A 17,185-nucleotide genomic window follows, 5' to 3' on the forward strand; every position below is an offset into this window, starting at 1 on the left:
CTGTAGGGGGATTGAGCATTTCTCATTCTACATAATACAGAAGAGGTTTTTTGGATGCATATAGGGACGTACACTACATCATCCAAGCTGTGACACATGTATAGTCCCTGACGTCAATCTGACTGATTACATATTGGGCCACGTTCACGCGGTCAGTATTTGGTCAGTATTAGACATCAGTATTTGTAAGCCAAACCGGAGTAGGACAATCAGAGGAAAAGTATAATAGAAATACTTCACCACTTCTGTATTTATCACCCACTCCTGGTTTTGGCTTACAAATACTGATGTAGAATACTGACCAAATACTGAATGTAGCCTTAGAAGTGCAGTACAAGTGATCCATATTTAAGCTTAATGAACTGCAAACATCTGACATTTTTCAAGACAACCTCCTTGGTGATATCTGAACCTGAAAAGAACGGAAGTATGTCTATAAAGTCATTCGCTAACTGTTTATAAATACCATGTATCTATTTCAATTGAGCAGATATTCTCTTTGTTAAAGGGGCTGTCCCAGAGGCAACATCTTTCAAAATGCCACTGCCTAGTGGTCAGAAGATCTTCTCTAGAAAGAACGGATTTTACTGGGGAGAGAGTAGCAGCCAACCAGCCATTGTCCATGCATCACCTTCTGATGAAATTCTTCTGTAGTACAATATGGTAACTAGTGATGAACGAACATGCTGCGATAAGAGGTTATCCCAGCACGCTCATGTGGTAAACGAGTGTTTTCTGAATGCTCAAAAAATATGTTTGAGTCCCGGCGGCTGCTTGTCTCATAGCTGTTCGACAGCCGCAACACATGCAGTCGTGGGGACTCGAACATACTGTATTTTTTGTGCATGCTGAAGACACTCTGTTGGCACACGAGCGTGCTCAGATAACATCTTAGCCGAGCACGTTCGCTCATCACTAATGATACCCTTCAAATGAATGTCCTCCTTTAAAAATATGACAGCTTGAGGATGCCAGAACGGGAGATGCCCCACGTTATGTCGTCCATTATGCTGATTGGGCATGGGTTGTCCTCATCAGATCACCCTTTTAGGTAGCACTTTTCCCTTTTAGCTGTTTCTCAAATAGTGGGAAGCCCTCCAACTGGTGATATGGACAGAGATCTTTTTAAGACAGCCATCAATATTTTAGCCAAATAAAGGGACATATGTTTCTAGCCTTTGTCTCTCCAATGACAGATCTTTCCTCAGAGTCATCCTGTGACAGGAAATGTGTGAGACATCACAAGGAACATGACATCTTCACTCTTCTGCTGGATCTGCAGAATTTTATTCTAGTGGACAAATCATCTGGCTACACTAAACTAAAAATGGCGATTCCATTCTGAGAGCAAATTCACACTCACAAATTTTATGCTGCGGGTTAATGGCAGATTCGCGGCAGAATCTGCATGTCCACAAGTGGGTTTTGTTGTGAAATCAACATGTAAAATCCACAGTGGAAATGTTTGTTAGAAATAGCCATACTTCAGCTTTGAAATCCAGATTGATGTTTAAGTTACACTTGCTGATTTTTTCCTTGGTATATGAGAGTAAAATCTCCTCTATTTTGGTGCTCCTGTAAAGCTATGGTAACAAGTTGCGTGGTTTTAAATGCAAATTTTAAGCTGTGTGTTACAGTATCAGCAAAAGCTAGGAGATTTCAGAAATCTCATGCACACATTGTTTTTTTTCCTCTGACTGAATTGAAAATCTGCGTTTGGGTCATTCCATATCAAGTGATCCAAATATGAATATTTTTTTTTACCTGACGTCTTTAGATTTTTTTTATTTTTTGCTTTTATGAAGTACAACTTCAGTTAATTACAAATTAAAAGTTTAGAATTTTTTTCTTCATCAGTTAATTTTTTACAGATTTTTAAAGTTTTGAAAAAGTGCGGATTTTGGCCTGGTATGGCTTTACATTTTTTATCATATCTCGGGCTAGAATTAAGATATAGAGGTGGGAGAGGCATCATTTTTCTCAGAACGGTACCGGCTTTCATTTGATCTATCACAAGACTATGTTTCTTTATATTTTGTTTTGGAGAAATCAAATTCAAAATTTTGATGCGCAATTGTGAAAAAAACGTATGTTTTAAAATTGTGAAAACATGCATGTATGTTACTCGTGTCCTTGTTTATATTTGTACAGGGATTCAACTTGGGATCTATCACATTTGTATTTTTAAGCCTTGAATCATCTGATTTTATGTTTGTGTGAGTTTCTTCTCTTTTTCTTTTCAAATTACAACTTACTGCATTCAACATTTATACGTAACAATAAAGAAACACAAAAAACAAATACCAAAGTGCCAGAATAAATACATCTTAATCATCATAACAACCTGCTCAGCATTTTCAACCTGAATTCATTGAACAAGCCAAAAGAAAAAATGTGATCATATCCAAGTGTGATTATCTAAATACAGTTTCATCCTAATTACCGTATATGTTAAAAACAAGATTAAAAGAACCAATATTTTTACCACCTATTTATACATGGAACAATTTATTTTCTACTATATCACTAAACATGTCATTTATGAAGTGTTTAAGAAAAATAGTCTAGTAGTTAAATCCTCGTACTATAAAATATGAACTAATCAAACAATTAATAGTAGGTTTTTACACTGGCCTGTTATCATCAATGTGTCCCTTCTAGTGGGTGAAATGTCATCTTGCCCATAAGCGCTCACTAGCAATGGCCGTTTCCTTCTGTGTCAGAGTATGGTCGGCCTGTCATGGTGCTCGGCTCCACCTGAGTTATATCTGATTTTTGTTCACTTTAACAAGGTCTGATTTTCTTGGATACACAAAGGACGGCGCTGGACCAGAAGGTGCAGAAAAGTCCTTTCTACGTCTTCATTTTCACAATCTTTGGAGAGTCCAGTAGCCGTCAGCACCGATCATATTCACAGGTCACATAGCCAGTTGTGTCATCCATTGCCGATCTTGTGCCGCCTTCTACCACGTCATGGACGTCACTGTCTTTATTTCCACTACATGTGATGACAGTCCGGTATTGCCGAGTCCCTGTGATGGGTTCTGCTTCCTATAAAATTCTCTCCTCCTCTTCGTAGTCCTGGTTTGTACAATACATGAACTGGATGTTAAGAATATTTTTCTCCCTCCATTTGAGGAGTTGCCTGGGTGATATGTTTGGTGTGAATACGGTCTGTGGAGGCTCGAGCTGCCGGCCTGTCATCTGCTCTGCAGTCACCGTCTACCCCTGGTCATTCTCAGCCCTAACAAAGCTTCTCCTCTGTCCTCTCCTGCTTCTAACCTTTGAAACACAATAAAATAATACAGTAACATCTAAAAATCATGGATTATTTGGTAAATATAGACCCCACACTTCTACACCACGGGCTGAACAGATCTGAATTCAAGATTTTTGAACTGACACTGTAATAGTTATATTTTTTAAAATATGATCCCATCACGATCCCAGCTTGTATTTTGGTACAGATGTGGCTAGGAGCATAGCAGGCACATGTGCAGTTTGTGAAATTTTTAAATTAAACGTTTTTTTTCAGAAATGCGTTTTAAAGTTTTGCGCTTGTGTTCGCATAGGTAAAATATTATCAAAGATACTTTTGTGACATATCTGGTGAAAGCCTGTACAGTTCTGAGTAGAATGGTGTTTATTTGGTTTCTCTATCTCTTTTCTAGCCTGAGTTATGGGGAGAAATGTAAAAGCAGGCAACACTGAAATTCGCACTTTTTCCGAACTTTGAAAATCAATAAAAAATAAATAAAAATATCTAGAAATTTTTTTAATTCACATTTTGCATTCTCTGACACACTATTACCAAATAACAAAATCTCAAAAGAATTAAAAATGTAGTGGTAAAAATCATTGGTTCACTTGACATGGAATGACCCGTTTTTGAAAACTGCAGCATGTCACTTCTCTCAGTTTTTTCACCCACAAAAAGCAATGAGTAAGCACAAAAACGAAAAAAAAAAAAAAAAAAAAAGCAGGAATCAGGTTTTGCTGCGTTTTTGTCTCTTCTGCATGCTGATAAAGTTTAGGGTCCCTGCAAAAAAACATGATGCAAAAGAGCAAGTTTTGCCTGCAGGAAAAAACACAGCAAGTACTCAGCGTGTCTTATTTTTAGACCGCAACACCAGATGGAAAATCTGCTGGATCTATGCCCTGTTACTACAGATGCTTGGGCTACATTCACACATCCCTGACAATTTTACCATCCATGATGAAAGACCTTTTTTCCTCCCTTCATGTGTCAACCATGTTTTCTCATCCGTTTTTCCCCACTTAAAGGAATCAGTAGCATCTACCCTCCTAAGCCATCTATATGACAATGCAGATCATAGGAAGCTGAATAAAATGTTACCATATCTGCTGTACAATGTCTTATTACAGAGAAATCCAGGTTTTTCTTAATATATTAGTAAGCTGTTAAAGAGATTGACCACTACATTATCATAGACGACCTCTATTTAGGAGAGGTTACCAATGTCTGATTCGTCGGGGTCAGATACCGCCGATCAGCTTCTTAGAGTGGCCACGACAGTAGTGCACATCCGCCCCCTATTCAAATCAATAGGAGGCAGATGTGTAGTACCCTGAAGTGGCTACTATTAGACAGCTAGCTCCGCAAGAGAGCATTTCCGGCAAGCAGCCGCCAACACCAACAACATCTGATCGTAAGGGGTGTCGGACCCTGACCGATCACACATTGATGACCTTTCCTAAGGATAGGTCAGCAATACTAAAGTAGTGGACAACCTCTAAGATCTATGGGCCAGATAATCATCTCCCTGAGAATATGCCTACAAAGCCTATTTTAAAATTAAAGGAGTTGTTACTGGTGAGAGACATGTAATGACTGACAGTCTGCTCTCCTGATCTCACTGCAGAGCTTATTTTACATGAATGTGGGTGTTACTAGTGTGAAACATGTAGATGAGAGCAGACTGTCAGTCATTACATGTCTGACACTGCTAATGACCCTTTAATTTAAAATAATCTCTGGAGGCAGATTCTCATGGAGATCTATGTCCGGCTCATGGAATTTAACAGCTAGTTTACAAAAAAACATTTTTTTCTCTGGAATAAGACACCAGATCAAGGAATCATTTTAGTCATCTTTTTATGACCACACATGCTCATATATATATGGCTTAGGAGGGTTGATCCTACTGCCAGATTCCCTTTTAGGTGTGGTTTTGGTAGGCCAGAAGAGGCTATTTGGCTTTCTGAGCATGGATTGCTTTTTTTTTTTTTTTTTTTTTTTTAATGGGGGGCACCTTTTAAGTTTTTTTTTTCTGAGACTATGAATTATGTGACGGAGGTCATTTTTATCAAACACCATCCTGTCCTAGTCATGTGTCAGGATGGGCTACAGTTTGAAGAGACACTGCTCTAGTGACTGACATATGAGCATCATCATAAGGCTATGTGCATACGATCAGGAATAGAAGCATTTTGGACACAGCGTATTTTTGCTGCGCTCTAGTCACGCAGATAAATCTGCATGTGTTCAATGAACCATGTGGATTTACCACATCTAATTAATGGCTATGGGTGAAACTACGCAGGAGACTAGCGTCTCTGCTACAGAAATTGACATGCTGCGGCTTGTAAACTCGTACCATGGGTGAGTTTACGCAGCGTTAAATAGAAGCACAGTGGGCATAGGATTTATAGAAATCCCATTCATTGTACTTGTAATGTGAGTCGCAGCGTTTTGGAGGCAGCGCAGGTGAACTGCGTCCAAAACACTGCTGTTCTTGATCATGGGCACTTACCCTTGGCACACAAATCTTCAACCTTGGGTGACTGAGGCTGGAGAAAAAAAAAAAAAAAAACCCCTCAGTGCGGAGTCAGTTGACAAGATTTAGTTATCTTGTCATCAGGGCCAGCATTAGGGGCAGGCAGACCAGGCAGCTGCCTAGGGCCCCCGCTCCTCCAGGGGCCCCCAGCCGGTGCCACCCCCAACTTATCGGCATCATAGATGCCGATACAGTTGAAAGCAGTGATGGAGGAGAGAACGTCAGACGACGCTCCCTCTCCCATAACTCCCCCTCTGCTTGTGACTTAGTGGACGCGCGATGACGTCACTTAAGTCGTGCGCCATGCTGTGCCAGCAGTGGAGCCGATGAAACTGGAGCAGCGAGGGGAACGATGAGATGTAAGTAGTGTGAGTCTGAATTAATCTGTGTGCATTAGGCCGGTTTCACACGTCAGTGATTCCGGTACGTGAGGTGACAGTTTCCTCACGTACCGGAGACACTGACTCACGTAGACACATTAAAATCAATGTGTCTCTGCACATGTCAGCGTGTTTTCGCGGACCGTGTGTCCGTTTGGAAAACACGGAGACATGTCAGTGTTCGTGGGAGCGCACGGATCACACAGACCCATTAAAGTCAATGGGTCCGTGTAAAACACGTACCGCACACGGATGTTGTCCGTGTGCTGTCCGTGTGCCGTGGAGACAGCGCTTACAGTACGCGCTGTCCCCCCTGTGTGGTGCTGAAGGCTTAATTCATCTCTTCTCCCCCGCAGCGCTCGCTGGAGAGAAGAGATGAAAGATCAATTTTTTCTAATTTTTTGTTAAAAATAAACTTCGCTGGTGTCCTCCCATCCCCAGTGCGCCGCCCGGCCCCTTGCAGATGCAGAGAAATACTCACCTAGCTCCCGCGATGTCTCCTCTCCGCTGCTTCTCCTGTATGAGCGGTCACGTGGTGCCACCCATTAGTGATGAATATGCGGCTCCACCTCCCATATTCATCAACTGTAATGAGCGGCACCATGTGACCGCTCATACAGGAGAAGCTGCGGGGCGGAGAGCAAGCGTCGAGGGAGGCGGGTGAGTATTTTAACCCCTTTCTGCCAGCTGACGGAATAGTACGTCAGCTGGCAGATCCCCTGCTTTAAGGTGGGCTCTGGCGGTGAGCCCACCTTAAAGCCGCGACATGTCAGCTGTTTTGTACAGCTGACATGTGCGCGCAATGAGCGTGAGCGGAATCGCGATCCACCCGCACCCATTAACTAGTTAAATGCCGCCGTCAAGCGCTGACAACGGCATTTAACTAGCACTCCCGGCCGGAAGTGCTCGCACTGCTGACCCCCGTCACATGATCGGGGGTCAGCGGTGCATTGCCATAACAACCAGAGGTCTCCTTGAGACCTCTATGGTTGTTGATGGCCGATTGCTTTGAGCGCCACCCTGTGGTCGGCGCTCAAAGTACACCTACCTTTCTGCTACATAGAGGTGATCTGTATTTCACCTCTATGTAGCAGAGCCGATCGAGTTGTGCATGCTTCTAGCCTCCTATGGAGGCTATTGAAGCATGCCAAAATTAAGAAAAAAAAAGTGTTTAAAAATATTAAAAAAATATAAAAGTTCAAATCACCCCCCTTTCGCCCCAATCAAAATAAAATAATAAAAAAAAAAATCAAACCTACACATATTTGGTATTGCCGCGTTCAGAATCGCCCGATCTATAAAATAATAATAAATAAAAACAAACGATTAACCTGACCGCTAAATGGCGTAGCGAGAAAAAAAATAAAAACGCCAAAATTACGTTTTTTTGGTCGCCGCGACATTGCATTAAAATGCAATAACGGGCGATCAAAAAAACGTATCTGCACCAAAATGGTATCAATAAAAACGCCAGCTTGGCACGCAAAAAATAAGCCCCCACCTGACCCCAGATCATGAAAATTGGAGACGCTACGGGTATCGGAAAATCGCGCAATTTTTTTTTTTTTTAGCAAACTTTGGAATTTTTTTTCACCACTTAGATAAAAAATAACCTAGACATGTTAGGTGTCTATGAACTCGTAATGACCTGGAGAATCATAATGGCAGGTTAGTTTTAGCATTTGGTGAACCTAGCAAAAAGGCCAAACAAAAAACAAGTGTGAGATTGCACTTTTTTTGCAATTTCATCACACTTGGAATTTTTTTCCCGTTTTCTGTTACACGGCATGGTAAAACCAATGGTGTCGTTCAAAAGTACATCGGGTCATTCCATATCAAGTGATCCAAATATGAATATTTTTTTTACCTGACGTCTTTAGATTTTTTTTATTTTTTGTTTTTATTAAGTACAACTTTAGTTAATTACAAATTAAAAGTTTAGAATTTTTTTTCTTCATCAGTTAATTTTTTACAGATTTTTAAAGTTTTGAAAAAGCGCAGATTTTGGCCTGGTATGGCTTTACATTTTTTATCATATCTCGGGCTAGAATTAAGATAAAGAGGTGGGAGAGGCATCATTTTTCTCAGAACGGTACCGGCTTTCATTTGATATGTCACAAGACTATGTTTCTTTATATTTTGTTTTGGAGAAATCAAATTAAAAATTTTGATGCGCAATTCTGAAAAAAAACGTATGTTTTAAAATTGTGAAAACATGCATGTGTGTTACCTGTGTTCTTGTTTATATTTGTACAGGGAATCAACTTGGGATCTATCAAATTTGTATTTTTTTTTTTTAAGCCTTGAATCATCTGATTTTATGTCTGAGTTTCTTGCTTTTTTCTTTTCAAATTACAACTTATTGCATTCAACATTTATACGTAACAATAAAGAAACACAAAAAACAAATACCGAAGTGCCAGAATAAATACATCTTAATCATCTTAACAACTTGCTAAGCATTTTCAACCTGAATTCATTGAACAAGCCAAAAGAAAAAAGGTGATCACATCCTCAAGTGTGGTTTTCTAAATACAGTTTCATCCTAATTACCGTATATGTTAAAAACAAGATTAAAAGAACCAATATTTTTACCACCTATTTATACATGGAACAATTTTTTTTCTACTATATCACTAAACCTGTCATTTCTGAAGTGTTTAAGAAGAATAGTCCAGCAGTTAAATCCTCGTACTATAAAATATAAACTAATCAAACAATTAATAGTAGGTTTTTACACTGGCCTGTTATCATCAATGTATTCCCCTCTAGTGGGTGAAATGTCATCTTGTCCATAAGCGCTTACTAGCAATGGCCGTCTCCTTCTGTGTCAGAGTATGTGCGGCTGTCATGGTGCTCGGCTCCACCTGAGTTATATCTGATTTTTGTTCACTTTAACAATGTCTGATTTTCTTGGATACACAAAGGACGGCGCTGGACCAGAAGGTGCAGAAAAGTCCTTTCTACGTCTTCATTTTCACAATCTTTGCAGAGTCCAGTAGCCGTCAGCGCCGATCATATTCACAGGTCACATCACCAGTTGTGTCATCCATTGCCGATCTTGTGCCGCCTTCTACCACGTCATGGACGTCACTGTCTTTATTTCCACTCCATGTGATGACAGTCCGGTATTGCTGAGTCCCTGTGATGGGTTCTGCTTCCTGTAACAAACTCTCCTCCTCTCCGTAGTCCTGGTTTGTACAATACATGAACTGGATGTTAGGAATATTTTTCTCCCTCCATTTGAGGAGTGGCCTGGGTGATAAGATTTGGTGTGAATACGGTCTGTGGAGGCCCGAGCTGCTGACCTGTCGTCTGCTCTGCAGTCACCGTCTACCCCTGGTCATCCTCAGCCCTAACAAAGCTTCTCCTCTGTCCTCTCCTGCTTCTAAGCTGTAACATAATAAAATAATACAGGAATATCTAGCAATCATGGATTATTTGGTAAATCTAGACCCCACACTGTTAAACCACAAGCTGAACAGATTTGAAATCAAGATTTTTGAACTGACACTGTAATAGTTTTAATTTTTAAAATATGATCCCATCACGATCCCAGCTTGTATTTTGGTACAGATGTGGCTAGGAGCATAGCAGGCACATGTGCAGTTTTTGAAATTTTTTAAATTAAACGTTTTTTTTCGGAAATGTGCTTTAAAGTTTTGCGCTTGCGTTCGCATGGGTAAAATATTATCAAAGATACTCTTGTGACATATCTGGTGAAAGCCTGTATAGTTCTGAGTAGAGTGGTGTTTATTTTGTTTCTCTATCTCTTTTCTAGCCTGAGCTATGGGGAGAAATGTAAAGGCAGGCAACACCGAAATTCGCACTTTTTCCGAACTTTGAAAATCAATAAAAAATAAAAATATCTAGAATTTTTTCTTCTTCACATTTTGCATTCTCTGACACACTATTACCAAATAACAAAATCTCAAAAGAATTAAAAATATAGTGGTAAAAATCATTGGTTCACTTGACATGGAATGACCCCATCTCGTCCCGCAAAAAATAAGCCCTCACATGGCCATATTGACAGAAAAATAAAAAAAAGTTATGGCTCTGGGAAGGAGGGGAGCGAAAAACGAAAACGAAAAAAGCTCCGGGGGTGAAGGGGTTAATGCCGGCGCCCGGGCGCACAGGGGGTGGGAGGGTGGTGGATGCCCTAAAGTTTATTTTAAACAAAAAAAAAAAGAGATTTTTCATCCCTTCTCCCCAGCGAGCGCTGGAGAGAACGGATGAATGGCGGCTTCAGCACCATGCTGGGGGGACAGCACTTACTGTAGCGCTGTCTCTCCTGCATGGTCCGTGTGGTACCCAGGCGGCACACGGCTGCCGCACGTGTGCCACACGGATGGCCTACGTGAGCTCACGGACACTGATAACTCCGGTACCGGAATTATCTGGACGTGTGGGACAGGCCTTATACAGCATGCATGAATTATACAGTGTGCGTGTTGGTGGCAGCATTATCCTGTGTGTACTATACTCTATAGAGGACTGTCCGCCCCATCATACTTCCTCAGCCGCTGTAAAGAAACTCGGCAACAAGCAAATGACTTCAATATTGTCGATCACGCTCGTTTAACCCCTTAGTGACAGAGCCAATTCTGCACTAAATGACCAAGCCAATTTTTACAATTCTGACCACTGTCTCTTTATGAGGTTATAACTCTGGAACGCTAAACAGATCCCGCTGATTCTGAGAATGTTTTTTCGTGACATATTGTACTTCATGACAGTGGTAAAATTTCTTCAATATGAGCTGCGTTTATAAAAAAAACGGAAATATGGCGAAAATGTTAAAATTTTTTGCAATTTTCATGCCCTTAAATCAGAGATATATGTTACACAAAATACTTAGTAAGTAACATTTCCCACATGTCTACTTTACATTAGCACAATTTTGGAACCAAAATTTTTTTTTTATTATTTTTTTTTTAGGAAGTTATAAGTTGACCAGCAATTTCTCATTTTTACAACACCATATTTTTTATTTTAGGGACCACATCACATGTGAAGTCACTGTGAAGGGTGTGCGTGACAGAAAATACCCAAAAGTGACACCATTCTAAAAACTGCACCCCTCAACGTGCTCAAAACCACATTCAATAAGTTAATTGCCCCTTTACATGCTTCACAGGAACTGAAGCAATGTGGAAGGAAAAAAAATTAAACGGTGGAAACCCCCCAATTCTAACTCCAACTCTAACCCAAACACACCCCTAAACTTTAGCCCAACTCTAACTTTAATGGGAAAACTGGGGTGGTCACAGGGACAGGGGGGCAGTCACCAGGGGTGGAATCGAATGACAGCAAAGGCGGCAGCGGGAGATCGCGGTCGTCGGGGCAGCAACCTCGCTCTTCAGCTTTCACAGACGGGATGAGGCTTTAGAGCGAGGGCAGCCATAGCTGACACCGCCCCTCCACATCTGATTGGAGGGATAGCGTCACGTGGATGCTAGCTCCAATCAGATCAAAGGGGGGTGACATGCTCCAATGGCCGATGATATCGCAAGATCGACCATTGGTATTGCAGCATGGACCATGGCTAGATTGTAATATTTCACAAAGTTTCATTGGTGAAATATTACAATTCCTCCGATTGGCCGTTTCACTTTTAACAGCCAATCAGAGCGATCATAGCCACGGGGAAGGGGGTGGGCGCAAAGCCACCCCACCGGGGGTCAACTCCAGGTCCTCAAGTACCTGCAGGTCGGGTGACATTTCAGCGACCCCGGTCAACCGACCCGCGGGAACACAATCCCACCATGACGCCTATGTGGCGTCACAGGTCGGGAAGGCACACATTTTCATGACGCGTCGTTAAGGGGTTAAAGGGAACCTGTCAGCAGGATTGTGCACAGTAACCTACAGTGTCAGGTTGGCTCCGTTATACTGATTAAAATGATACCTGGGTTGATGAAATCCGTCTTATGGTTGTTGTTTAATCTTTATTTTCAGTTTTGCGTTAATGATATTCTCGTGCCCTTAGGCGGGGTTGGTTTATGTGGTGCTCTGATTAGATATTCATAATGCAGACTGCTGACAGGTCACTGATCCCTCACTGACCTGCCCTCTAGTTTGCATAATGAATATCTGTATATGCTTAAAAAAGTATGCAGTATAATCGCATGTTTAGTGTGTCAAAAATATTTTTTTTTTCAGGTTATTCACCTAGAGGGAGAAAAAGAAAACCTTCTGCAGGTTTTTTTCCCCTCTAGCTGAGTAACCTGAAAAAACATTATTATTGACACACAAAACATGCGATTTTGCTGCAGAGCAGGTGCCACGGCTGGCATCTGACTGCAGAAGGGTGTTTGTTTTTTATTTAAATATGTACAGATATTCATTATGCAAACTAGGGGGCAGGACCCTTACCAGCCTGAGAATACCAGTCCCCAGCTGTGAGCTTTAGCAAGGCTGGTTGTAAAAAAAAAAAATGGGGGGACACTACACTTTTTAAATTATTTATTTAAATTAAAAAAAAGCGTGAAGACCCCACTATTCTTGATATCTAGCCTTGCTGAAGCTGACAGCTGGGGGTTGCAGCCCTCGGCTGTGAGTTTTGTCTGGCTGGTTATCAAAAATAGGGGGGAACCCACGCCGTGTTTTTTTTTTTTAAATTTATAGAGCAGGAGCGGAAGATGATAACTCATCCGCAGCTCCTGCTCTCACTGTAATTAGCGGCTGTAGGTGTTGGATGATGGAAGCAGTAGTCCCATCAGCTGACACCAGTGACAGGAGGTAAACTTTATACCTCCGATCACAGCTTAGCGCTCCGCTGTATTCTGACAGCGTGGGAGCCACGGCTCTGACCGGCGGGAAGGTTTTCCCCACCGATCAGAAGCAGTGTTTGCTGCGCTGTCATGCATATGACAGCTTGTCAAACACTAATGTCGGACCCCCGATTCAAGTGAATGGGTTTCAGGTCCACTCTGCTGGATGACAGGTTGTATGGACGCATTATGCAGCCTGCCATCTAGATGTAGCAGAGCCGAGTATGACGTCACATTATTATTATTATTATTATTTAAGCGCCATTTATTCCATGGCGCTTTAATTGTGAGGAGGGGTATACATAATAAAAACAAGTACAATAATCTTGAACAATACAAGTCACAACTGGTACAGGAGGAGAGAGGACCCTGCCCACGAGGGCTCACAATCTACAAGGGATGGGATCCGGCTGTCCTTAACTTTTCTGCAGCAAGAAAAGTCAACCTGCGTATTTGCAGAGTTGAAAAGATGGCGTGGAAAACACAGCAAAAACACTGAAAGAAGTGACATGCTCTATGTCCAAAAAACGCAACAAAGAACAAAATACTGATCACACAAAAACCCAATTGTGTGTGCATGAGATTTCTGAAATCTCATAGGCTTTGCTGGTAATGGAAAAAGTAGCTGAAAATTAGCATTAAAAAAAATTCAGCAAAAAAACGCCCTGTGTGAACTTACCCCAAGACGGATTTCATCACCCAAGGTATCATTATAATCAGTATAATGGCGCCGACCCGACACTGTCTGTAGGTTACTGAGCACTATCCCGCTGACAGGTTCCCTTTAAGGGTATGTGTCCACGTTCAGGATTGCATCAGGATTTGGTCGGGATTTTACATCAGTATTTGTAAGCCAAAACCAGGAGTGGGTCATAAATGCAGAAGTGGAGCTTATGTTTCTATTATACTTTTCCTCTAATTGTTCCACTCCTGGTTTTGGCTTACAAATACTGATGAAAAATCCTGATGCAATCCTGAACGTGGACACATACCCTAACAATCTGAACTCAGAGCATTTAAATACTACCAAAGTCTCCTCTTCTCGACATGCTTAACATGTCACTCTCCGCAAGGAGAAACTATACTTCTTGAATCCAAATACAACCAAAAAGTTTCTGCGTGATGGTGCAATATGTTAGCATTTGGGGCCCCACTTTATCTAAAACCGACCCTGTCACATACTTCTGATACAACTCCTCTGTCAGACGAAGACGCATGTCTCGGGCGCAGTGATTCTTCAGACTGCAACCAGTCCTGACAAGTGACAATGACTTGTCTGAATCAGGAGTCGTCCTAAGGCTGCTTTCATACTTGCGTCAGTACGGGTCCGTCACTATGCGTCGGGCCGACGGACGTTGTGAAATTTGTGCACGACGTGGGCAGCAGATGCACTTTTTCCAACGCATCCGCTTCCCATTTTGAAGTCCGAGGAGGAGGGGGCGGAGTTTTGGCCGCGCATGCGTGGTAGAAAATGGCAGACGCGGCGGACAAAAACCGTTACATTGAACTTTTTTTGGGACGACAGTCCGCCAAAACACGACGGACGCGACATGTGGCCATCCGTCGCTAATACAAGTCTATGGGCAAAAAAACGCAATCCTGCAAGCACATTTGCAGGATCCATTTTTTGCCCAAAACGATGGATTGCGACAGATTCAAAAAAACGCAAGTGCGAAAGTAGCCTAAGCCGGCAGATTTAGAAACTCTGAAAATTCCTTTATTCCAAATTTTCACGTACGGTACATTTGATCGTCCCTGAAGAGGATTCTATAGGACAAGAGACTGCTATGTCATGCTGTTTGGTGATAGTCACTGACAGCAGATTTCAACAAGTCACAGCCTGATGTTGAGGCCGCACTACATACTGCACATTCCAGGCTTTGCCAGGGGACAAGTTTGGCATTTTTTATTTTAAACAATATGACAAAAACAACTATAAATGTGTAATATTCGTGAAAAAGCCTCAGAGCGGAGTATACAAGTATCGTTGCCTGCAGTCACCCAGCCAAGCCACTGCCATGGTACAAAGCCCTGATATGTGCACGTCCGGCCCTGGCACCCCCATAGCCGCAGGCACACAACAACCATCACAGGTACCCCACTGCCCATACTCACAGTAGGCACTGCTCCTCTGCCAGAGTGCCATATACAAGTATCAGTGTACGCAGTCACCCAGCCAGGCCACGAAGCCCCGATATGATGTGTACGTCTGGCCCTGGCACCCCCATAGCAGCAGGCACACACCAATCATCACAGATATCCCACTGCCCATACTCACAGTGGGCACCTCTCCTCTGCCAGCATGCCATATACAAGTATCAGTGTACGCAGTCACCCAGCCAGGCCACGATATGATGTGTACGTATGGCCCTGGCACCCCCATAGCAGCAGGCACACAACAGCCATCACAGATATCCCACTGCCCATACTCACAGTAGGCACCGCTCCTCTGCCAGAGTGCCATATACAAGTATCAGTGTACGCAGTCACCCAGCCAGGCCACGATATGATGGGTACGTATGGCCCTGGCACCCCCATAGCAGCAGGCACAAAACAGCCATCACAGGTATCCCACTGCCCATACTCACAGTGGGCACCTCTCCTCTGCCAGCATGCCATATACAAGTATCAGTGTACGCAGTCACCCAGCCAGGCCACGAAGCCCCGATATGATGTGTACCTATGGCCCTGGCACCCCCATAGCAGCAGGCACACAACAGCCATCACAGGTACCCCACTGCCCATACTCACAGTGGGCACCGCTCCTCTGCCAGCGTCACCCCGCGCTGCCTTGTTCCAGTGCTTCATCTTGATGCCATAGGAGCGCAGCTGTTGGATGGCGGCCAGCCGGGCCAGGCTGTGGTAGTCAGGGCTCTGCTTCATTGTCACTGCTGTGCCCGCCTGCCACTATACTCTGCCTGCAAGTGCTGTACCCTGCATTACTGTCCAAACCCTCACTGTGCCAAGCACTCACACCTTCCTCTACCCTAGACCACGGCCCCAGCGCGAACTCTCCCCTCCGTCCCTTCACTTCCCACATCCATCTCACATGCTTTGCCCTCCGCTGCTCTTCTCCCTGCCTTGTCCCGGCTGCTACGTTTCCTTTCTACCCGCTCTCGGCTACTTCGCTCTGATTGGTCAGCGCTAGTTCAAATCTCAAGCCCCTTCTAGGTTTCCTTAGTAACAAGGCTGCCCAAGTTAGCGCCTGAAAGGACGAAGATGATTGGCCTCTTTCGTGTCACGTGACGCAGTATATAAAAGCCATGTTCCGCCTGCCAGTCACTGCAGGTTTGGCCGCGGCGGGCGAAATATAGTACACACATGACGGGTGGGAATGGGAGGTGGCAGAGAATACAGCCGCTCTTGTCAGCAGTTATACATATTGATGGAAGCAGCTGAAAATGACCATCTTATAAGTCACTATGCTCTCAATTAGTGACGCAGAAATAAGTGAGAGCCTGTCGGCCTGAGGGAGAGAATATTACCTCAGCTCCAACGGCTGAGGGAAAGACGTCACCTGGCGCCCACTGGTTCCTCTCTCCTGTCTCTCATTGCCCTTAGGCTGCCAATGCCACCTCACATTTTTATTCTCTGAAAGTGGAAAGTTTTGAGGAGACCAAGATGTGTTCAAATTTGAAAAAATATAAAGAAATGTAATACTCCCCATATTTGAGGTGTAATCTCGCCCAGGGATTTCACTGGGAATTCCATAGCAAATCTCCCAGTGGATTTTTATAATGGTCACATTATACATTGCAGATGGGGGAATCATTAGTGAAAATCTGCAGCTTTTCCAGAACATACCGAGCTTGCTTGTAATAACGCTGTCCTTGCATCGACCTCAGACACACTCCCTGTTAGGCCACTTTATAGGGAGAACTAACCGCTGGCAGCCATGGCTAGTTAAAGCGAAGTCGGCTAATGTTATTACCCTGCAGATTAATGGGAAGGTGCTCAGTCTCTACTGAAAGTGCGGCTACCAGGAGGATATTATTTCTCCATGGAGTCGCAGTCTTTCAATCACAAGGTGCAGTCAGAGCTGCTGCCATCACCGCTCACAACACTGAGAGCGGCAGTCGTAATCACACCTGGGGTATGGACTGACAGCCTGGGCGTATTTCTTGGCCAGTCAGTGCCCGACAGGTTCCCTTGTAAGGGGTTATTCTCAAGTTTGGAAGTTATCACCAACCCACCAATTAAGAGAGAATTTTCTAATCGCTCTGACCCCCAT

The 17,185-nt window shown here is 43.1% G+C and overlaps 1 protein-coding gene across 1 annotated transcript in view; it reads right to left on the reverse strand.

Annotated features, from left to right (window-relative positions):
- ARHGAP11A (Rho GTPase activating protein 11A) overlaps window positions 1-16,174 on the reverse strand; it is a 63,367-nt gene extending 47,193 nt beyond the window's left edge. The window contains exon 1 of the mRNA XM_077263548.1: window positions 15,706-16,174. Coding sequence (XP_077119663.1) covers window positions 15,706-15,837 — 132 coding nt within the window. The 5' untranslated portion in view covers window positions 15,838-16,174. The remainder of the gene's footprint in view (window positions 1-15,705) is intronic.
- Between the last annotated feature and the right edge of the window lie 1,011 nt (window positions 16,175-17,185).

The sequence above is a fragment of the Ranitomeya variabilis genome, chromosome 1 (genome assembly GCF_051348905.1).
Source record: "Ranitomeya variabilis isolate aRanVar5 chromosome 1, aRanVar5.hap1, whole genome shotgun sequence".
Classification (NCBI taxonomy): Eukaryota; Metazoa; Chordata; class Amphibia; order Anura; family Dendrobatidae; genus Ranitomeya; species Ranitomeya variabilis.